This window comes from Elephas maximus, chromosome 8 (assembly GCF_024166365.1).
Source record: "Elephas maximus indicus isolate mEleMax1 chromosome 8, mEleMax1 primary haplotype, whole genome shotgun sequence".
In the NCBI taxonomy this organism is placed as follows: domain Eukaryota; kingdom Metazoa; phylum Chordata; class Mammalia; order Proboscidea; family Elephantidae; genus Elephas; species Elephas maximus.
The window spans coordinates 101,632,561-101,655,551 of record NC_064826.1 but is presented as its reverse complement, the minus strand read 5'-3'; the positions used below and the strand labels follow the sequence as shown (position 1 = coordinate 101,655,551).

General features: G+C 41.4%; 1 protein-coding gene across 8 annotated transcripts in view; it reads right to left on the bottom strand.

The window, feature by feature from the left end:
• Positions 1–7,142: 7,142 nt before the first annotated feature.
• The window catches only part of POU6F2 (POU class 6 homeobox 2), a 586,518-nt gene continuing 570,669 nt past the window's right edge, over positions 7,143–22,991 (bottom strand). For 6 of the 8 annotated variants that reach the window (XM_049893978.1, XM_049893985.1, XM_049893979.1 and 3 more), the window contains 2 exons: positions 14,045–14,213; positions 9,292–10,148 (listed from right to left, as the gene is read on the bottom strand). In XM_049893978.1, the coding sequence (XP_049749935.1) occupies positions 9,644–10,148; positions 14,045–14,213 (674 nt within the window). In that variant the 3' untranslated portion in view covers positions 9,292–9,643. Of the gene's footprint in view, positions 7,377–9,291; positions 10,149–14,044; positions 14,214–22,991 lie in introns of those variants that run through there. The other 2 variants (XM_049893986.1, XM_049893984.1) reach the window with 2 other exon arrangements.

Below are 22,991 nucleotides of genomic sequence, written 5' to 3'. Positions count from 1 at the left end.
TGCTTCCAAACAAACCAAACCCATTGCTGTCGAGTCGATTCCAACTCACGGCAACCCTATAGGACAGGGTAGAACTGCCCCATAGGGTTTCCAAGGAGCAACCGGTAGATTTCAACTGCCAACTCTTTGGTTAGCAGCCGAGCTCTTAACCACTGTGCCATTCAGGGCTCTGTATAATGTTTAGTGTGTAAATAATATGGTCATCAAAAGCATTGATATGGTTTGGTTTTAAATGAAGACAAAACCATTCTCAGAATGTAAGGTAGAGTGTCTAATTTTAAGAAAGAACTTATGATCTTAGCCACTACAGTCCTGCCAATCACCAGGGGACACACATCTCCATGACTGAAATCTACTTGTTTTCATTAATGCTTCTTAATTGGTTAGCAGAACAAAACAAAACAAAAAAAAACCAAACCCACTGCCGTTGAGTTGATTCCAACTCATAGAGAACCTATAGGACAGAGTAGAACTGCCCCGTAGAGTTTCCAAGGAGTGCCTGGCGGATTCGAATTGCCGTCCTTTTGGTTAGCAGCTACGCCACCAGGGTTTCCAACAGACATGGGGGTTTCAAGATAAATAAATTCCGTTTTTGATTTCCTAACTTACCCTCTGTCGGTGCAGTTCAAGACAATAATTTAATACAACTCATTAAATAAATAAGTAGAAAACGGCCCATAAATGCTAAAATAGAGCAATATAAAAGAAAACAGTTGTACTATAATATGTTACAATGGAAATATCTTTCTTTGTATCTTCTTATTTTTCTATAATAAACATAATTACTTGTATAATAAAATAGAACAACAACAAAAACTGGAAGGAAAGACAAGAAAAACGTTTTTCCACTTGAAATCTTTATTTCATTTTCAGTCACAGACGTAGTCCATGCGGTGGCCAGATCCCTGGGACCTAAGGTTTGGACTGATCTGAGGCCTAGTGATCTACTACAATGATGTGTTAGTAAAGGGGTTTAATCAGTCTAGAGGGAAATAATTCCTTCAGATCTTAGTAAATCTTCCTCCGTGAGAACACATATTAGTATCACTCTTGGGAGAAATACAACCAAAAGGCTCCTGAGAATGAGACTGGTGAGACTTTGTCTTACTTACTTTGGACCACTCACTAGAAAAGGGGATTATGTTTGATAAAGTAGAGGGTCAGTGAAAACAAGGGAAACTGTCAATGAGGTGGATTGACACAACAGCCTCAATGATGTGCTCAAACATACCAATGATCAGGAAGATGGCACAGGACCAGGCAATGTTTCGTTCTGTTATACATAAGGTCGCCCTGAGTTGAAGTCAATTCAATGGCAACCAACAACAAGAAGTATATCTAAGCAGGCCTGAAATCTGAGATAGCAGTCAAAGATTTGTAAATGATTTTAAGTATTCAAGAAATGTCAGTCTCTTTTCTGTTTTTATACAGAAGTTTGCCTTTTTAATAAGAGCATCTGCAAAGGGCTTTGATATCAAGGTTCACCATGAATGTTGTTATTACATATAAGTCCCTTGCACTTTGATTTTCAGTTTTTGGAGCTATGCCAGTTCTGGACCTGTTTGGTTATATTGGCTTTCCTACCATTACATGAGTGCACTTAGTTAAACACACTGGAAACATTCCCTGTTTCAGAGATGATGTCACAATGACCTCAATAACAAAGCCCATTAACACATATAAGAGAGAGGTTGCCACACAGATGCCAGACTTCAGTGCTACAACAAAGGCAACAGGAAATGTGTGATCGGTTCCCAAGTGACCATATCAGAAGGTCTGATAAAGCTAGAAGCTTTTAAATGGTTAGGAAGGGAACTAAGACTCTTAAAAGTGGCATGAAAGTATCAAAGGAAGTTCTGGAGCAGACCTGCCAGTCCAGGCCCCAGGCTGGCTTCCTGTTTCCCCACACCTTGCATGTTCTTCGCTTGCTGGTGGGATTAAATAGCCTCTAGGATTGACTGCCTGTACTTTTTAATTGGTTTAAACTCATTTTCTTTGGATAATAGTGAAATGATACAACATATATGTTGTTGTTTTTGTCAGGTGCCATTGAGTCAGTTCAACACTATGAACAACAGAACGAAACATTGGGAGGTCCTGCACCATCCTCACAACTGTTGCTATGTTTGAGCCCACTGTTGTAGCCACTATGTCGGTCGACCTCGAAGATCTCCCTTTCTTTTTGCTGACCTTCTGCTTTACCAAGCATGATTGTCCTTCTTTAGTCACTTTGGTCACTCCTGATAACATGTCCAAAGTATGCGAGAAAAAGTTTTGCCATCCTCCCTTCTAAGGAGCATCCTGGCTGTACTTCTTCCAAGACAGATTTGCTCGTTCTTCTGGAAGTCCATGGTTTATTAGTATTCTTGGCCAACACCATAATTAAAAGGAATCAATTCTTCTCTCATCTTCCTCATTCATTGTCCAGCTTTTGCATGCATATTAGGCAATTAAAAATACTACGGCTTGGGTCAGGCACACCTTAGTCAAGTAACATCTTTGCTTTTAAACGCTTTAAAAAGGTCTTTTGCAGCAGCTTTGCCTAAAGCAATGTGTCGTTTGATTTCTTGATTGCTGCGTCCATGAGTTTTGACTGTGAATTCAGATAAAATGAAATCCTTGACAACTTTAATATTTTCTCTTTTTATCATGATGTTGGTCATTGGTCCAGTTTTGAGGATTTCTGTATATCCCTTTGTGTGTATTTTACTATTTCTACCAAAAGCTGATCATTCAGGCTAAGTTCACCAAATCATGGTAGACTTGGTAATTAGATAATAAGGATTTATTATCAGCAACAGTAAGCGTTTCCTGAACTCCTATCCTATAAAAGATACTGATTCAAAGACATGGTAGTATCAGAAACCATTTCATCTTGGTGAACACTCTAATTCCTGATGTATTTAAGTGTCAGGTCCATCAATGAACTCTGTGACCTTGGTCAAGCCTCTTAACTTTTACGATTCTTAGTTCTCATTGATAAAGTAGGAATACTCATATTTTCAAGAGGTTTTCTTAGGAGAAAATAAAATAATGTGTGTCAAATAGTTTTGAAAATGACACAAATATAAGAGATTATTGCTACTCTTACCAGGTCAGTCACATACAAATGACAAACTACACGTATCTGTAAGCCAAGTCTACAGGACACTCAGAGAACTTTGTCGGTGATGTTCTAACATATAAGTGGTGGCTAATAAGTATGCAAACTTGGTAAATGCTATGGTGAAGAAAGCATGATGCCTGGCACATGGTAGGAGTTCAGGAACTATTTGTGGAATTGAACGTAATTGAGTCTGATAGAGTGAGTAGAAATTAGAGAGTAAAAGGTAGAGTGAATGGACATTCCAGGGAGATGGTACAGCACCAAAAGGGCTTTGGGAATTGAAGAAATTTTAGGAAGTTTTGGTGAGGCTAGGGCACAATCATATGAACTGGAAATTAATGAGAGATACGGCTGAAGAAATAACCAAGGACCAGATCACGAAAGGTACTGTGTGGAATGCTAGAGTCTGTTTTTCATTCAGAAGGCAATGAGAAATGTTGGAAGGCTTTTAATTAAAACAGAAACATGTTTATACTGGCATTTTAGAATAATCACTCTGGTGGCAAGTACAAGATATGTGGAGACCAGGAGGAGGATGTCATGGTAGTCCAGGTGAGGTGGATGGAGCTGTACTAAGTAGTGGCAGTGAGGATGGTGACCAGGAAACAGGGTCAAAAGGAATTCACGAGACAGAAATACCAGGACTTTTGATAAACTAGCATATGTGTCTATGTGTAGAGGGATTGGGTTGACTCCTGGATTTCTGCTTCGGATGGCCAATGGATGGTGCCACTAGCAAACAGAAGGAGAAAGTACATCGAGAAGAGGATACATTATGTTTGTGGTCTGCTGTAAGACACCAGAAATGTTTTATATGCTTTAGGAAGATTTTCATCCTCATACACTGAAAACTTTATTTGTTGTCGTGTTCTTTCACTGACCATGGCTTTTCTTATGGTACAGTAGGTAAGTCAAATGGATCAAAACTACTGCTTCTTTCAAGGGCTAGAACAACCAATGAGAAGCCCAGCTCTGTGTTTGTTAGTGAGGAGGTGGTTTATGTACATGTAGAAATAGATTGTCCTGAGCTCTTTCCAACCATAGACTGTGGATGAACCATTGTCCTGCTTTACTTGCCACTGAATAGGTTACGTGCATAGGGTTGGTTTTGTGGAAGATGATCATTGGAACAGCTTTGGAATAATTCTAAACAGATACTGTGCCTACGTTACTCCTACCCATTCATTTTCAGTTTCAAGTCAGCCCTCAGAACTGCTTTTCATCATTTTAAAACATTGTAGTACAAGAAACATGGCAGGATTTCAATTTCCGGAGAAATGTTACTGGGTTTTTTTTTTGCGCAATGGATGTGAGTTTCTTGGGGGGCAAGGATTACTTTTGTTTATTTCCGAGTCACAGGCACATGGAAGTTTCTGGCACATATGAAGTGCTTAGTAGATGTTTATGGAATGTGGAATGATTTAATTTAAATGATGGTCACTTGGCTGTCTTTTAAAGGAGATATTTTTAGACATAATCATAGGCAGGGCCTTTGTCCAAAATATTTTCAGAGTATTTCAGATGTAAAGAAAGCTGATAAATGGTTTTATTTTCTCTCTCCCACCCATGGGGGCAGAAACATCAGCACTCTTAAAGTCAGCCTTGGAGTTTTCTGGTCACTTTCCTTGCCCCATTTATAATGCATGGGCATTCAGATTTTTGGTTCTGTTGCTTGCTTCAAAGCACTTTTTATCAATCATAACATGAAGTTGAAATATGGATTTCCATGTGCCATAAGTTTGCCAAAGGTTGTTAAAAATAAGGGGATCGTGATTCTAAATATGTATTTTTTTTTATTGCCTCCTTTAGCAAGATGTTCCTACCTTCCTTTTGAATTAGTATGTTATATAACAACATTAACTCATCCAAGGGTTATCTTACTATATTAAACATGAGCATATACTAAATGCCTACATTTTCCAGAACATGCAAGTACGGTATTACTTAAGGGCAGCAAGTTCTTTCCTAGCAGAATCTTATATAACACCTAGCACAAAGCTAGGTGTTAGCAGCAGACTGGGGTGGCCATGAGTTTTGTCTGTCCACCTCATTTCTCATCTTCCGTCTTCTGGAGACTTCCTCCTTCATTCTATTTGGTTTTGGGAGGTTGTTGCCACAAGGTTCCCATCCCTCCACCATGGATAGGGATGAATCTATGACCGTGAATGGCCAGTTCAAGTGCACCGTCTCCTGGCAACGGTGCTAAGTTCAGAGATGGGCAATGATTCAATGTCCTGGAGTGGATGGTAAGAGAATTAAATATGAGAAGGAAGCTACGCAGAACAGGCAGGGCTCTGATGACATCATTGGAACCATTATAGCCAACTGTGCTTGGAGTCCACAATATAACTTCCCAGTTAAGTAAAACAAAATAGTCTATTTCTGTTTAAGCAAGTTTGAGTTGGGTTTCTGTGACTTGTAACGAAAGGAGTCCTAATTAATATAGTATTTCATTTGAAAAGTAAAATAATCGTGATATTAACCAGTCTGTCTTGAATTACACTTTTCTTAACATTTGAGGTTGTAACGTATGCTTATTTAAATGCTTACAATTAAATGACATCTGAATTCAAGATATGCTTAGCCTGGCAGCTCATGTCAAACAATTCTTTATTTTTTATGGTACAAATTAAAAGTGACAGATCTGAAGCTGTTAAGAAATACACAAAGTGCAGCTTTACTGACCATACAGATATTGCTCTAGATTAAGTACAGTTTTGTCAGTTTTTTTTTTTTTTTAAACATTAAGCAACCTGTGCAGATAAATCAACTTTGGTTTCAATATCAGAGCAAGTAAGGAGCTTTAAAACATCCAGTTTGGCTTCTTGGTCACAAGTCCATCATGTCAGTGTCTCATCATGATGATTTTTTCAAAACCACCCAGTCCATTTTCCTGCCCTCCTTCCCACTGCCTGCCCCAGGCACAGAGCAGCAGGCATCTCCGCGGTGCCTCATCCATGACCCTGGTGACCAGTCTAGATCACAGCACACAGGACAAAAAAAATCACGTTCTTAACAACAAATAAACAAATGTGCCTCACATAATTCCAAGTTGAAGACAAGCAAATCACATGACAAAAAGCTCATTACGAAATGTTATCCAAACAGATTTTACAGTCAAACATGGAAATGAAAATCAATTTCCTTTTTCTCCATTTTTTTTTAAGCTTGCTCATTAACTGGGTACAAGAAGAGTGCTGAGGTAAAACACTGATGAACAGTTTGTATTTCTTTTTTTTTTTCTTAAAATAGGAAGAGTTTAGTATTGCAAGATTGTCAGCAACATTTAGCCATAGCTATACAGTGTGCATATACCTACAAACATCGAGCTTTGGTCCAGCGTAGAGAAGACGGGCAAAGGCATTTTACGATTTTTTTTTTTTTTTTGGTTTTAGCTTGAGTTCTTTGATACCCCTCTACTTGGATTTCTTTTTTTTCCCTAGCTCCTTTTGTTTTCTTATTCTCTCTTTTGTGTGTGTGTTTGTGTGTGTGTGTATCTGTGTGGTTACGACATAAAGAAACCAAAACCCTGCAATGCCATTAAAACGTCCAGTTGTTCAAAATGTTTCTGGTTGGAAAAAAAAAACCCCACAAACAAGTGTGTAATATAGCATCAGTTGCCTTTTTTTTTAGCAAGGAATGAAGAAAATGAAGATGACAATAATTTGAAAATATCAAAAATAGTGAAGCTTGAAATATAATCACATATGCCTGAAGTGGCTTTTATATTTTGTTGGTGGCAACCTCAACCTTCAGTTTATGGAAACATAAAAGACACTTAAATGCTGTTGGTATACGAAGTCATTTACAAGCGGAGATAAGAAATGTCACAATAAAATTAACTGGTAGGCGTGGTCCCAAAGATGTGTGTTACACATTATAATTTATATTCCTAAGAATCTGTTCCGGCACCTTGTTATGCCTCATAGCAAAAAATTTATCTGTAAAAAATTAATATAAGAAGCATTACAACACCTTATAAATAATTTATAAAACAATACAAAATTATAAAACTATAAAAAAATCACTGCCCATGAATGGTTTTATGACTGTGGGATGAATATCTTTCTTTTTTTGTTCTGCTCTGGAAGATGACATTTATGTTATACTTTCACTGTCCTAGTTATACCCTCCCAATTATACATCCCAGAACTGAGCAGGCCTCACGTAACCGCTGCCAGGATATACCTAAACATTTAGCATCCATCATATGTTATCTTGTTTACTTCTTGTCTTGGAGAGCTTTTCTTGATGGAATTTCGAGCAGGTCCTAGGAGAATACAAAATCTGTTTTAATCAATAGATTGTTGGGTTTCTGGGTTATTGGTATTTGTGCAGTTTTGAAGAGGCAAAATGGGCACCATGGTGGTGTTGGCATTGAAGATCAGGCTAGCTACTGCCCACTGAGCATCAAGCTGGTGAAATGGAAACACTTTTATAAGCACCTGGTTCCACTTCCAGGATTCCTTTTAGTTTCTTTGCTGGTAGTCTCCTGGCTGCTGTCTGAATCCATCTTGGAGGGACAAATATACAGTTGCATTTATATAACCAGCAAAGGGGCCAACAAAAAAAACCTCAAATTCCATAGTGGAGTGAGTGTACGTATTAGGGCAAAAACATGGCATTTCTCATCAGTTGGAAAACTTGAGGTGGGGTTTCCCTTTTTTTCTTTCAGACTTTACTTCTAGATAATACATGAATATGATTATTACTTAATCATTCAGAAATATTTACATTTCAACAGCAGGCAAGTAGACGGGTCTTCTTTCTCTGCTCCTTTAACCAAGCACCTTCTACCTATACTTGGACAAAAACATGAACTGTGGGAGCCAAGTGCTAATCATCCTCACATCTCAACATTTCCTTCTCGCTTATTAGGTTATTTTGGCCCACAGATGTTTTAAGTAAGTTTTAGAAATGGAATATCCTCTAGTTGGAATAGTGATGGCTATTCCAATGTGTTCCATAAGCCACTTCTCCGGTTTTTCTTTTAGTGGATACTTCACTGTTAAAACTTCCTTTTCCCTCAAGAACCCATCCCCCAATTCCAATTGTTTGAATTTGTCAACTTTCTGCTGCATTTATATACCCCAAGAGCAATTGCTCCCTCCCCCTGAAAAAAGTCTGCCATTGCTATTGGAATGAAAGAAGTAGCAGAAAAGATGAGATTAACAGGATACAGGATAGTCTTTAACAATCCTGTCACCATCACTTTTTTTTTAGACTGTTTCTTTGTGTGTGTGTGTATGGGTGTGTGCATGCTATGTGTGTATTTTGACTGAAATCTTGAGACATTTCTTTGGTTATCAGGCTTCTGAGAGAAATTGCTTTGCACAGAAGCATAACACAGATGTAAGTATTGAACCAAATGTGCAGCTTATGTTTATATTACAAAATTAGTTTTGGTCAGCTCTCCATGTACGTGGCCAACAGACTGAGAAAAATCCCAAGCTCCGGTGTGGACAGTGAGCACAATTACAGCTTACGCCAGTGTTGACAGTTCATTGAGCAAAGCCCTAGTTATTCTGGAGTCTTTGCTGCATTTCTCTAGGATCTGAGTGGAAAAGACACTTTATTCCTCCCCACTTTTGTACCCTTCCAGCAGACCCAGGAGGCCACATTTGAGGGGAGATGGAGAAATGCGAGCTCCATTTTCTTTTCTCAAACCCACAAGTCATAGTGAGAAGAAAGCAATAGATGCTTTGGCACACGATCCAGGATGACCCCCCTTGCAAAAAAAAAAAAAAAAAGAAAGAAAGAAAAAAAGGAAATCCCCCCCCAACAGCACCCAAAGAAAAACCCAATAATGAGCCTGACAGAATGGCTTCAACAATGATACACATCACATAGGTGGCGACAATAGATGCGGAAGATGAGAGAAATCAGGCTTCGTATTTTTCCGTTAAGTACAAATGTAAAAATTCATAACACAACTCTACACGCAGAGAAGAGTAGACTAACAATCGCGTTTGCAATGCCATGTTTCAGACTTTGGTTAATAGGTTTCGTAGTGAATCAGCACTTGGTACCTGAAAGGATATAGTCCTTCCTCCAGGTGGCAGGCTTGTATTCGCTTTTAACAGGTAAAAGTTTTTGCTTGCTTGCTGTTTTGTCATTTCGTGTGTGGGTTTTTTTTTTTTTTTTTTTTGGCTTAGTTTTGTTTTTTTCTTTTTCCTTAAAACGCGTTCACATTTTCTTAATATACAGAAAAGAGTATGTGGTTATTTGGTTTGCTTTAAGTCATTAAAAAATCCTTCGGGGAGACAGGTGGGGCGAGGGAACTATCCTATCACACACACCTTCAGCGTGGTGTATTCCTTGTTTAAAAATTTTCAAAAAAAATTTTTTTGTTTGTTTTTGGAAAACCAACGGACACTTATAAACCATTCTGTCCACTTGGTAGTTTTCTTAGTCTCTTACTTACAAGGGTGATGACTGGGACTATTTTTTTAATTATTTTATTTTATTTTGACATCCCAAGGTTGGATGGAGTGAGTTTCTGTGAATTTTGCATCCGATGATGTGGTGGGCTTCTCCTTAGGAGTTTTCTTCCAGAGAGTCTGTTAAGGGCTCCAGAGGGACCGCAGAGGCCGGCTCATGCTGTTTTAAGCGTTTAATCGTGTTCTTCAGGGCTTGCCTCTTATTGCAGAACCAAACTCTAACTACTTCCCGGTCATAGTTCAGCTTCTCAGCAATTTCTGTCATTTCCTGCCCAGAGGGGTGTGTGTTCTTCTCAAAGTGGGCATTGAGGATCTCAAGGGCCTGGGGTGTGAAGGAGGTGCGCCGCTTGCGCTTTTTGGACGGCTCACTCCCGATAAACTCGGTCAGGTTCTGCATACCTGCTCGATGGCGGGCCTCAGCCTCAGCCATCCACCGCTCAAGCACCGGCTTGATCTTCTGGGCACTTTTAGGGGTGATGTCCAGCTTTTCAAACCTGGCAGGATACAAAAGGCCAGGGTTCAGTTTGGCTGTCAGACTGCTAGCTATAGTGTTCTCTTGGGCTTCCTGTGGTAGGAAAAAGTGGCTTCTCAGGATGGTGTGTCTGGGGGGAAAATTGAGAAAGAACAGTCTTACACTGAGTCCTCTGCCAGGGTGGGCCTCCTGCCTGCCTGCCTGACTGACTGGCAGAGCTAATTCACTCCAGGTTAACAGCCAGCTGCAAGGTGGCCACCCCCACCCTCAGCCAATGCCCACTTTCCCACCATGCCTCATGCCAGAGCATGCAACCCTCAAGCCACACACAATGAGAGGGTCAGGGAGGGGTGAGACAGCAAGACACACAGATATGACAATGAGAAAAAACTCTAAGATCTAAGCTTTTATTTTCATTGTACCAGCACCTTGTCCCCAATCCTTAGAATCTTTAAGGCAACAATTAACACAATAATTGTCATGTTCTTTCATTTAAAATTATTTCTTTATGTGCTTTACACTGTAAAAGGAAAAGTTTCAAACTGGAGGCACTTGTGTCAGACAAAAGAAGGCCAGCATGCATTCCCAGGAAGCAAAGGTCAGGATGTAAACCATTTGTTCATGAGAGGAATGTGTCAAGACGTAAACAATTTGTTTCTGGGAAAAATGTGTTCATGACTGCAATCATGTATCACCTGCTGACGCCACTCACCTAGGTGGTAGGTAACTCACTTGCTTCTAGCCAAGTAACCGACCTTTACATTTCAAAGGACTTCAAGCTGAAGCTGATCTTATCTATAATCAATCATTAACCCCCTACCTTCCCTTTGTTCTCTGTGTATGCAGACCCCTCTCTCAGCTTGAATAGTAGAGTGCTTTGTATTTTTACTTAGCACTGCCCAGCTCAAGCCGTATTATTCCTCAATAAAACTTTCTTTCACTCCTAACAGTGTACCAAATTTTCTTTGACGACATTTGGCTTTTTTTAAATTCCACCCATTGATTTGGTGATGAAAACGTTATATAGTTATTGTAATAGTCATGGATGGCAACTGGGCTAAGTTTCTTTTATGTCTCTCTGTCATGTGTGTCTCATTTTAACTCTCTCTCTTTTTGGTAGCAAACAATTTTCACCATATGTAAGTTACCAGCATGCTCCTTTTCCAGGTGAAACAGAGCCAGTTGCTACTTTACTGTTCCACTCAAACAGCTGGACACATTGTAATCACTATGAACAACCCACCCTGGGATGTGCTAAGGCCACCTCATGCCTTCCAAACAGGTCCAGCATAATGGTGTACTTTTGTACCAGGGCATCAAGCTGTGTTTAATGTGTGATATCTGCAAACTGTCCTTGAATGATATCATTTTCTGTAAATGAGGTCTTCTATACATCAATTGCCATCAGCAATTCTTTGCTACATTGACTTTAAAAAATATGAAGCATCTTGGACAAAATTATATAGAATGTTTTAAGAGGTCATCCTGGTACTAAATTCATCCTCACTCTTAATGAAATACAAAAAAGCACCCATTCCTTTTTATTTGTTTGTTTATTCTAAATCTGAATTCACAGCTATCTGTACTGGATAGTATGACAATTTTGGTTACCCAGAATTCCCCTCTCTCTTTTAAATTGTTCAGTGCTGTTGAAAAACAACAGCCTGGTTGCAGATTGCATCTTATTACACTGGTCTGCTCTCATGGAGCTAAAATAAGCCTGCTTTAGTCAGTTAAGAGATGTTTGCAAAAGAACACAAAAGGATAGGCATAAGACTATGTGACTATAGGATTATAGAACAGGCATAAGATTATATGCCGTGATCTTATTTTTGGCACTGTATTTTAGATATGTTGTGACAAGCAGCACAAATAGTACCAAATTTTAATGCGCTCCCCATAGCATACACTTCCATGTGTAATTCAAGGAGTTTTTTGCTTGTTTTTAAAATCCCAACTTCTAGTACTGGCCCAGGAGGGAAGAAGTACATTTTGCTTTCCATACCAAAGGAGAAAACCATTTAATGTCATTTCATAAGCTTGTCATTTGTGGCAAGCTCCCCAGAGACTGTCATTGCCCTGCTAATTTGCCACATGCCACATTTTGCCATTGTTTACCGTAAAAGGCCTAAGCTTAAATTCTTGATAGTATGACACAGGCTTTACGACTCCACAGCACTGGGGGCCAAAGCTCGTGATAAGGATGTCCAGGGCATTGGCAGTGTCTTTTCCTCTGGGTGACCTCTCAAAGCAGCACCTAGGATACACCACAGGTAATAAGGAAGCGACACCTGGGTGTAGGCTCAAATGCAGATTCCTTCCAACCCTTCCTATGAGTTGGAATCCACTCGACGGCAGTGGGTTTCGTTTTTTGGTTTTCCAACCCTTTGAATTAACTGACATGGTCCCAATGTAAGAGCTAGGTCTCTTTCAATACGTTCCATTCTTTTCTCTGTAGCTAGCTCCTGAGGCTACCTCAGGAAACGCTGGAAGCTAGAGAAAAGAAGCTAGTCAAGGCATCTGGCATGTTTTATCATGCAATGAATTTCCAAGGTCTCTTTTCATTTCAGCCATAGCTTTATGGGCTCCCCTCTCGGGGGAAGACTTTAGGAATCAACATATTTGACTGGGGATGCCTGAGAAACATCAGGTAGCGTTTAAGACAAAATAAGGAAATCACATTTTAGGACTAAAAAATAAGCCAAACACGAATTTAGCAACAATAACAAATTGGCAACAACTTAAAAACCTGTGGCTGCCTTTATCACAAGTCTGTCAAGATGAAACAAAATTAATGTTTCCCAGCAGGGAGCGGCAGTATTCATATCATTGATGCTGCTTGTTAGAGCTCATGCTTCAGTAGATGTTGTTCAGAATAACATATGCAGTTATAAAGCCTTGAGACAAATTTCCCAGCAGTAGTATCCTTGTATAGACTGAATAAAGGTTATTTTCTACAGGGAGGTATCTTATAAGAAAAAACAGTGGGGGAGGCCATAGAAGTGAGAGGATCCTATGGTGCTTTTTGTATTTAACAACAATCAATGGGTTTTATGGAAAATCATTGAGCAAAATGTGAGCTGCAAGCTACTACCCCATACTGATGTTATTTATAACCTAAGTCTTAAACTGCAGGAAAAGTACACTTCGGTCCTTTGGGGAATACATTAAAAGTATAAAGAGCAGATAAAAAGACGGCATTTCATGGATCACCAAGAACAAAATCCACTTAAATGAGTTTAGAGTTGGTTTCTTGGGTTTTCCTGATGGAGGAGGACCCATAAGGCATTGCCCAAGAGGAAAAAGCTCTTACTGAAGTGCCTTTGTTGACTCATGCATAAACATGGGATTAGTGCAACACACACATGCACGAGCAGGGTCTGCCTCTGACAATTTAACCCAGATCAACTTGAACGCAACCAAGGCTGGATCTGTCACTTGTTTATTTAATCTCAGGGGGACCACAGTAGACCAGATTCTCCCTACGCTTTTCAGAGCCATTGAAAGCAGCTACTGCTTTTTCAAATGTGCTTTGAAAGCTGTGTCTGGGAGGGCAAGTTAAATCATTCCTTCAGGTAATGAGACAGTTAATTTTTTTTTGGCTGTGTGTTTTCTTGGAAAATCTTGAGGGGTATCCCTGGGCAGAGATGGTGGGAATGTTAACACAAATGAGGACTGGCAGCTTTACAATGTTTGCTCAGAATCCCTCATTGCTGACAGGAAAGGATGGCTCTCACTGCACAGAAGGGTGGTCCCAGAGGGAAGCCCCCTGGCTTGGGGTTGTGTATTTGTACCAAGACCGCCTTGGAGGTTCTTTGTGAGTTGACCTGAGTTATCAAGCCAGGGTTCCGAGTCTGTTTCAGCACCTTTATTTCCATCATATACCAACAATCCCAACATATAGCTACCCCTGACTTTGTTCCCATGCGTGGCCCCTCAGCTTTGCCCACCCGATGAAGAAAAGCTAAGCCTCGAGGACAAACGAGGCCCGGCCAGGACAGGTGACAAGACGCGGGTGCGGGTTACCTGCAGATGGCCGACTGGCTGTATGCGGGGCCCTCCGTGGCACTCAGAGCCTGTCCCACCTGAGTCTGCGTCAGACCAAGGGACAGGCGCCGGATTTTAAAAGCTTTGGCAAACTCTCGGATCTCCTCCAGATTAACCCCATCCACCTCACCCGCTGCCGTTTGAGGATCTGTGGAGATGTTTTTAAAAATAGGATCAATACTGTCAACGCACATCCGAGTCATATCTGTTTATTACGGTTTATAGGAAAGTGTCTTTAATAGCAAAGCAGTGGGGAAACTGGCGTTGTGGAATGTTCTCTTTGTCTCCCAGGTGAGGCACCCAAGCTCCTATCCTCAACTCATTGGCCCGCCATAAATCATCCTTGGAGATGTTTCTATCCCAGATAAATCCACAGGTTTCTTAGGGTTTAACAAATAGCAGCGCTTGCTATGCGGGGGGGGGGGGGGGGGGGGGTGGTGGCAGCGGTAACTCCATTTTGTCTGTAAATGTGTTTGAATGTGCAAAAATACAAAAATGGAACGGTTTCTATTTGAAATATCTTGATTGAGATCTTTAGTGCTAAAAAAAAGCCCTTAAAAAAAAGCCCTTGAAGGAGATGGTATTTGCTGTTTTTCCTTCACCTGACCACTGATGAAGCCAGGCTAAAAAAAAGAAACCAAACTCTTTGCTGTTGAGTCGATTCCGACTCATAGTGACCCTACAGGACAGAGTAGAACTGTTCCATAGGGTTTCCAAGGCTGTAGTTTTTACAGAAGCAGATTGCCACATCTTTCTCCCTCAGAGGGGCTGATGGGTTCAAACTGCCGACTTTTGGTTAGCAGGCAAGGGCTTACCCACTGTGCCACCAGGGTTTCTTGAAGCTAGGCTAGTAGATGGCAATGTTGCCTCATTTCTTATGTTTGCATTAGCCCCTCAGAAGGGCGTGCTTATGAATCTGTGAGAACAATATTGTCTTTTTTCCACCCATAGCAGTTTACTGACACAGCTGCCTTTGTCCCCTGAAATGGCGCATAATAAAAAAATGCCTACCACAGAAAGGCTCCTTTGGTACCGGATAACATGGTCAATTTAGGACTTATCAAGGGAAATGACACAACAGCTGGAGAATGAAACTTCCCCTCCCCCTGCTACTGATCCCTGGATAAATGAAAGCGTGCAGCAGGCTGGAGACAGCATGGGATGGGGATGGTGGAAGATTTCAAAGTGTTGCTCAGTCCTGCCTGTAGCGAAGCCATTCTCCCAGTGAGCTGCCTCTATTGTTCTTCACCTCATTCCTTGGACTTAGGTGAAAAGTTTGTCTTTTCCTCTTGCTGCACAATAACCCGTCAATTTCAGTAAATTCTAGTGCTTGTCCAGCGACTGTGGCTGAGTATATTACTCTTCTGGGCTCAGGGCTATTGAAACTCCTGTTATCATGATAAGAAATAAACATTGGCATCCCAAGTGCCAATTTTTCAAGGACTTTTAAATAAGGACATTAGCATTTGTGGTGGGCTTGAAGCTTCATGTATAAAGTCTCTTATTGCGAGACAGGGATCCTCTCTTGCCAAAGGACAACTGACCCTGTCAATAGACTCTGCCTTACAGGTGTTACTGTCTGTACATATTATTTAAGGGACTGCTGGGTGCCCTAACTGAGTGGAGGGAGGGGACAAGAGAAATATAAGAAGCAGCCTGGCCTTCTTGGAGTTAACAGTCTATAGGAGTTGGGGGATCAATACAAATGCATAAGAAACAATTAGAGGAGAGTATCAGCCAGAGTATACTCAATGACTAACGGTGTGATGCTCACAATAGAATGTGCCAAGAAGGGAGAGGCAACAGGAGGGGGGCTTCCCCTGGGCCTTACCCAAGGGGCTGCTTTTGGAGAATATCACTAGTGGCCGTCTAGTCGACTACGTGTGTGTAGTTGACTACGTGTGACAACCCTATGTGTGTCAGAGTAGAACTGGGCTCCACAGGGTTTTTGATCGCTGATTTTTTGGAAGTAGATTGCCAGGATATTCTTCCAAGGTTAGCAGCTGAGTGTGTTAACCATTTGATCCACCTAGGGACTCCTTTCAGAGAATGAAAAAACCTGCACCCGTCGAGTCGATTCCGACCCATAGTAATGGAGTAGGCATTTTATGGTCAGCGGGGACAGTGTGCAGACAAGCACAAATGCAGAAAGGAACAAAGCATTGTGGGGCTAGGAAGGATGTTGGTGGGTGGAGTAGGGAGTGTGTGCTATGAGTGGCAAATGTTTCATTATAGCACAATTGAGAATCTCTGTGTATGGAAGGGGCTGGGGCTCAGACAGGAGGACTATGAAGCTGCCTCGCTTTCATGATTAATTAAAACCCTGCTTTTTCTTCCAAAAATTTCCCCCAGAAGGCTGACAATATCCTGTTATTTGAAAGGCTTATTTGGGTTGTCCCTGGTGGAGGTTGCCCTCTAGATCTTAAATCCCACCAGCACAGAAGCCAAGAGCAGCTTCCAGGTTCCCTAAGGCCTCCGGCAAGTCACACCCAAGCACACAGGAGCCTTGAGCCCTTTCTCTCATTTCATTTTAAAATTCCCAGCGCAGAAGTTACAAATGAGCAGCCTGCAAATGAGACCTAGCTTGCCTAGTACTTAAAAGTATTTTGAATTATTTGCCAACATTTAAACACTGGAAGATTTCTAATGAAAAATCTAGATTTTCACCTTCTCTTGACATTCTGGAAGCTTTGGCTGAGCTGGGCCTGCACTGGCACTGGGAAACAATCAGCCAGCTGGAACCTGAGTGACTGCCTCTCAGATCCTCACCATCCTCATCTCCAGTTTTCCTCAGGCCTCTGCCTGCCAGTCACTCTGTGGGGCAAACAATTTGTGCTCAACTATTAACCTAAAAGGTTGGCTGTTCAAACCCATCTAGAGATGCCACAAAAGAAGGGTGTGGTGATCTGCTTTTGTAGAGATGGCATCAAGTGGATTGCAACTCACAGCAATCCTACAGGACAGAGTAGAACTGCCCCATAGGGTTTTTTAGGCTGTCATCTTTATGGGGGCAGATCACCAGGTCTTCCATGGAGCCACTGGTGGGTTTGAAAAGCTAACCTCTACAGCCGAGCAAACCTTATGGAGCGGTTCTACTCTGTAATGCGTGGACTCTTCATGATTCAAGGGGATTTTCTTTTTTTTTTTGGTCTGACTGCTGAGCCCAGAGGGTTTTAAGTTTTAACCTCTGCATTTAAGGCATGCATTTTCAACGTGACTGGTGTTGCCTCCCACCCACCTTCTCCAAAAAACAAAAAACAACTCTAATATTTTGCTCTCCAGTTGATTCCGACTTATGGTGACACCAAGCCAAATCCATAAACCAGTTGCCATCGAGTTGATTCTGACTCATAGTGACCCTATAGGACAGAGTAGAACTGTTTCATAGGTTTTCCAAGGAACACCTGGTGGATTCAAACTACCAACCTTTTGGTTAGCAGCTGTAGTTCTTAACTACTACACCACCAGGTTTTCTGACCCCAAGCCAAAGGAAGGGCAAAATTTGTTCTTCGGGTGGGGGGTAAAAAAAATCTTAGTAAATTACAATGATAGTGCCCTGCAAAGGGCCACGGTATACAAAGAGATATGCAGTGTCACTGAGATGTTACAATTTCATAGGGAACCCAAACCAAACCCATTGCCAGAGAGTTGATTCTGACTCATAGTGACCCTATAGGACAGAGTAGAATTGCCCCATAGGGATTCAAACTCCTGACCTTTTGGTTAGCAGCAAATCTCTTAACCACTGCACTACCAGGCCTCCACAATGTCATGGGGGGTAGAGGACAATTAGGTAAAAGTAGTCTAAAAAGCCTCGTTGGGAGTGGTGATAATTAAAAAGTAGCTGAGCAACACCGATTAGAGGAGGGAGGGGCACTGGGCACAGAAGGGTACCTCGAGAGAGGGGCTTGGCTTCTCTTCAACAGACAGGGAGGAGGGCGGTGGCCGTCGTGCAAAGGGAGACAACGGAGGTTCAAAACAGAGGGAGAGAAACAAAGACAGAGGCTTTCCTCGAACAATTTGGTTTGCAGGACTCTGTTTTTCTTACTTTGGGGGGCATCGGAATCACCTGGTAGAGCCCAGCAATGTTCATTTCTAACTAGCATCACAGGTTATTCTGCCACAGGGGTCCACAACCCACTTTCTGAAATTCTTCTCTAGGTGGTTCCAGCCTGACCGAGTCTGGGTGTGGAATCTTCTGCAATGCATTGTCTTTTCTTGACCCTTTAGCATTATTAGTCACCAGGTTCCACAACACAGAAAACTGCTCTCCCACCTGTGCAACACTGATGGGGCCAGACAGGCCTGGTGAGAAGGGGATCCTGGGCAGGCAGACTCCTCTTTGCTCTTTCCCCTACCTGTACCTCCACCGCATATGATGAGTAGCAAACATCTTGGGAGTGAGGGACCTAGGGGGCCTGGTGTTCTGGGGCTGCAGGGAGAGACTCTCTGAGCCCCTGTGGGAAGTAAATTTGTGATCTTGGCTCATATGAACCCCAATTCTAGCTCAAAGAGAATCAGTTGAGTTAACCAGCACATGAGGCACAGGTCTTTAATCTGGAACGATTTCCTCTGGTCTATTCCAGTCCCACAAATCCTTGGGTGGTGCAAACGGTTATTGACTCAGATACTAACCAAAAGCTTGGCAGTTTGAATATGCCCAAGGTGCCTTGAAAGAAAAGCCTGGCGATCTACTTCCAAAAGTTCACAGCCATCGAAAACCTAAGGGAGCACAATTCCTCTCTGAAACACAGGGGGTTGGCACGAGTTGGAGCTGACCTGATGGCAACTGGTTTTACTCCAGTCCCAGGGCCTGTGCTGCCACCAAACTTAACAGTACAATAATGGGCAGGTTTATGGCTTGGTTGCAATTTCATGTAAAATGGTTCTGTCATATTTTTTCCCTTCTCCTGTTGCCTTTATTTTTTATGTCTCGTAATTAGTTCCCTGAGACCAAGAACTAACTGTATGTGTGATGGTGCTGGCTGCTTTTTGCCAGATCACTGAAAAGCAAAAAGGCAGGCTGTGGACTTTTAGCCCCGATGCATTGAGCAGTATTGTGTGGATTATCAATAATTTCATTCTAATGCTCAGAGAGATGGGAGCCTGTGCCACTGAGCCCAATGTCTTCCAAAAACAAAACAAAACAAAACAAAACCAAAACCCAAACGTGTGGCCATCGAGTTGATTCCAACTCATAGTGACCCTATAGGACAGAATAGAACTGTCCCATAGGAGTGGCTTCCAAGAGGCCCCCAAACAACATTCATCACACAGGAAGTTGAATTCCCTCTTCCTCCTCTCACACACTTCCCTCTTGTCTTCCCAGTTCTAAGATAGGGATTCTTGTGAAATTTAAACAGGGTGATGGACCACTGGCAAAGACCCAGGGATGAAAACTCAGCATCTCTTTGTGCAGTGTTGGAGGCGAGTTGCTTGGCTTTCTTTATATTCATGTTCTTATCCACAAAAGTGGGATGAAAAAAATGTATTATTGCCGGTTTTTTTCCGTGAGTTCCAAGACTACAAAAGGTCTCCTTATCCAAAGAGGAAGCCCACCCCTGGACAAAGAGTTTTATTCATTAGATGGTGTCTGTAAGATATTTTGAATCAATCAAAAGACTAATGTTATTTTTTTTGATCCCAAAGTTCCTGTCTTAAACTCTTGAGGTTTCTCCCACTGTTCACATAGTTCTCCTTCCTTACGGGATATATACCCTTCTGGTTGAGGAAGGGAAGCAAGAGGTGGATGTGGTAATTGGAGGTTTCCCTCGAACATCACCTTAGCTTCAAATCTAGCTCAGAGGTTGAGATTCCACCCCGGGATAGTCAATCTGGCTTTCCGTTATCCATTCTCCTGGCCCTGGGGAGGCTGGGTTCATTTTAAGGATGAATCAAAGGCCACCTTGATGGGAAGCTCAGAAGGAAACTTTAGATCCCCAGAAGGTGGATCCAACACCTCTAACCAGGTAGCATCTTTCAGAGAAGTTTGTTTCAGATTAAGTCAGCCCAGTGTTTTAAATACATGATCAGAAAGCAATAGCAATGACTGTTGGGGCCCATCCTAATCTGACCCTTGCTAAAGGAGCTGGAAGACAACCTATACAGGTATTAACTGGCCTGGAGATGGAGGATAAAATGGCGTTGTAGATTGATAGTGACTCAAGTAAAATGATGGCCTTTCCCAGTCAAATCTGGAATGCATGGACTAAAATGTGAAAGGATTTTTATGGGGGGCTGAAGGCAAATTGTATAAGAATTGGGTTGCATGGTCACTGGGCCCATACTGAATCGAGTGCTCAGGAAGAACTAGGACAGATTTTCTTTTTTAAGTTTAGCTCCTTCCGGCAGCCTGGGCATGAGTATGAGGGGACGCTAAACTGGCTGAGCAGTCACCATTCATCAAAGTCATCCTTCTATGACCCATACTTGTGGGATTGTTATAGGAGAAATATGCGTCTTTAAAGAAGCTGCCAAGTATGAATTAACTGCCTTAAGTAAACATCCATCTGCTTTTTAGTGCTAGTCTCACAGCAAATAATGGGCATATTTACCAAACATTTCTGAGAAACAAGGAGCCATTTGGGAACGTGCAATACAATTTGAGAGAGCAGCATACTTGCAATATGGTGACTTCACTGGGTTGTGGAAAATGGTATGAATTGCGAATCATGTCTAAGAATGAAGCTTACAAGCCAGGGTTTTTTTAAAAAAGTGTATCCTACTATCATAATTAAGGCATTAATTAACTCTTCATTCCTTTGCCTGGAATGGGGAAGATTTTTGGATGTCCACCCACTTTAGTTAATCTGGGACAATGGCAGGTTGGCCAACAGTAGGGTTAGAGTTATTGACCATGACTTTGACCAAAGGTTCAAATCCAGTTTGACCTCATTGAAATTTATGACCTTGGCCTATTGGTGGGATTTGTTAGCCAATTAACCACCCAATTCAGTTAAAGGATTATCTACTCTGAACAGATCTTCTGTTTGTTTCAGCCTTTAAAATTGAGGTATCTATTTACTATATTGAAAACCCTGGTGGCGTAGCGGTTAAGAGCTATGGCTGCTAACCAAAAGGTCAGCAGTTCCAATCCACCAGGTGCTCCTTGGAAATCCTATGGGGCAGTTCTACTTTGTCCTATAGGGTTGCTATGAGTCGGAATAGAGTGATGGCAATGGGTTTTGTTGTTTTTTTATTTCCCCTTTTTTTTTTATATTGCTATAGCCCCTATACATATGTTGATCATAGCATTTATTTCCCTTTATTGTATGTCTGTTTCTTTGTTTTATTGTATGTCAGGACCTCCCCTAGGGCAGGAACCACAGATTGCTTGTTTCTGCTTTCTTACTTTCTATCGCTTTACCTGGCATATACACGGTGCTCAGTAAGTGTTTTTTCTTTTTCAATTGACTGCCTCCAACTGAAATATCCTTCTTTTTTCTCTGCAATTTAACATGCATAACAACTATGTCTGAAATATGTGGTTGGGTCGCCCAAATTAGCTTAGCTATAGATTGGATGAAGTTTCATGTCACAGAAAAAGAATTTTAAATACATATTTCACTCGAATACAAATTTCAAAACATGTGAGATGTCTCATTTCTTTCTTCATATTGGCTCACAGAAAATCCTGTGTTCTAATTATAAGGCATGGGAGGGACCAAGCTTTTAAAACATCATTTGAAAAGTGTTTAGATTTTTCGTATGTTGATGTTATTAAAAATTCACTGGATAAAAATCCATGTGTATGTCCTGTTGTTTAAGGCAACTGCACTATGGAGAATGTGGAGCCTGCTTTGAGTCAGACAACTGGGGTTTTCTTCCTGGCTCTGTCATCCATGAGATTTGTCACACAGAGAAAGTCACAGTCTCTAGGTATGACTGAAACTGACCCCTCTCACATAAGATAGTCAAGATGGGTTAACTTTTCAGGATCTAATTAGTGCCAGTTTCAACATATGAAAATGAAGATTTATACTACCCTGTTGTGAATATTGAAATGAATAAAATGGTGAAAGTGCTTTGAAAATGCTACGTTAACAACGAAGGTTCTAATAGAGGTAATTGGCATCAGAAAATGATCCAGGTATTACTCATTCTGTAGTTGGGTTTTGAGACAGAAGGGAACTGACTAAGCAATAGGCTCAAAATCTGTAGCAATTGTTCTAAGTTCAGCCATAGGCTTGCTGCACAGTCTGACCCTGGTGGTATTGCTACCAAAAACAACAAACCTGTTGCCCTCAAGTCAGTTCTAACTCATGGCGACCCCATGTGTACAGAGTGAAACTGAGGTCCACAGGTTTTTCATGGCTGTGATCTTTCAGAAGCAGACAGCCAGGCCTGTCATTCGAGGCACCTCTGGTTGGATTCGAACTGTCAACTTTTTGGTTAGTCAAGTGCTTAACTGTTTGTGCCATCCAGGGAGAGACTCCTGATGGTATTGCTGGATCCTCTCAAATGGAAAGAGAAGACCACGTAGAGTTAGTGTGGGCTTCTCATTCAGTTTTCTGTATGTGAGTTTTGAGTTTTCTGTTTCAGCTATATACAGTAAAGGCTTCTCCCTCCTCAGTTCTTTATGTTTCACATCAAAGATTGTAATATGGTTCCCTCATTTTAAAGCTTGAACTTAGATGTTCTATTGGTTACTATGCAACTGAAATTCCATCTGGCCCATCAAGTACCCTTGTAGTTAGGGAGTTACTTGATTTCTATAAAGGGCTAATCTATCCTTTCAGTACCTAGTCCCATCCACCCATCTATCTGTCCATTCTTCCATCTGTCCACCCACCTGACATGTATTGAGTGTTCGCATTGTGTAAAATACTGTAGTAGTGGGATGGGCTGTATTTTAATTTTATACTTATTTCTTGTCTATAAGGTGGTTGGCCTAGGTCTCCTTTCTTTCAGGCCCAAAGCTTAGCTG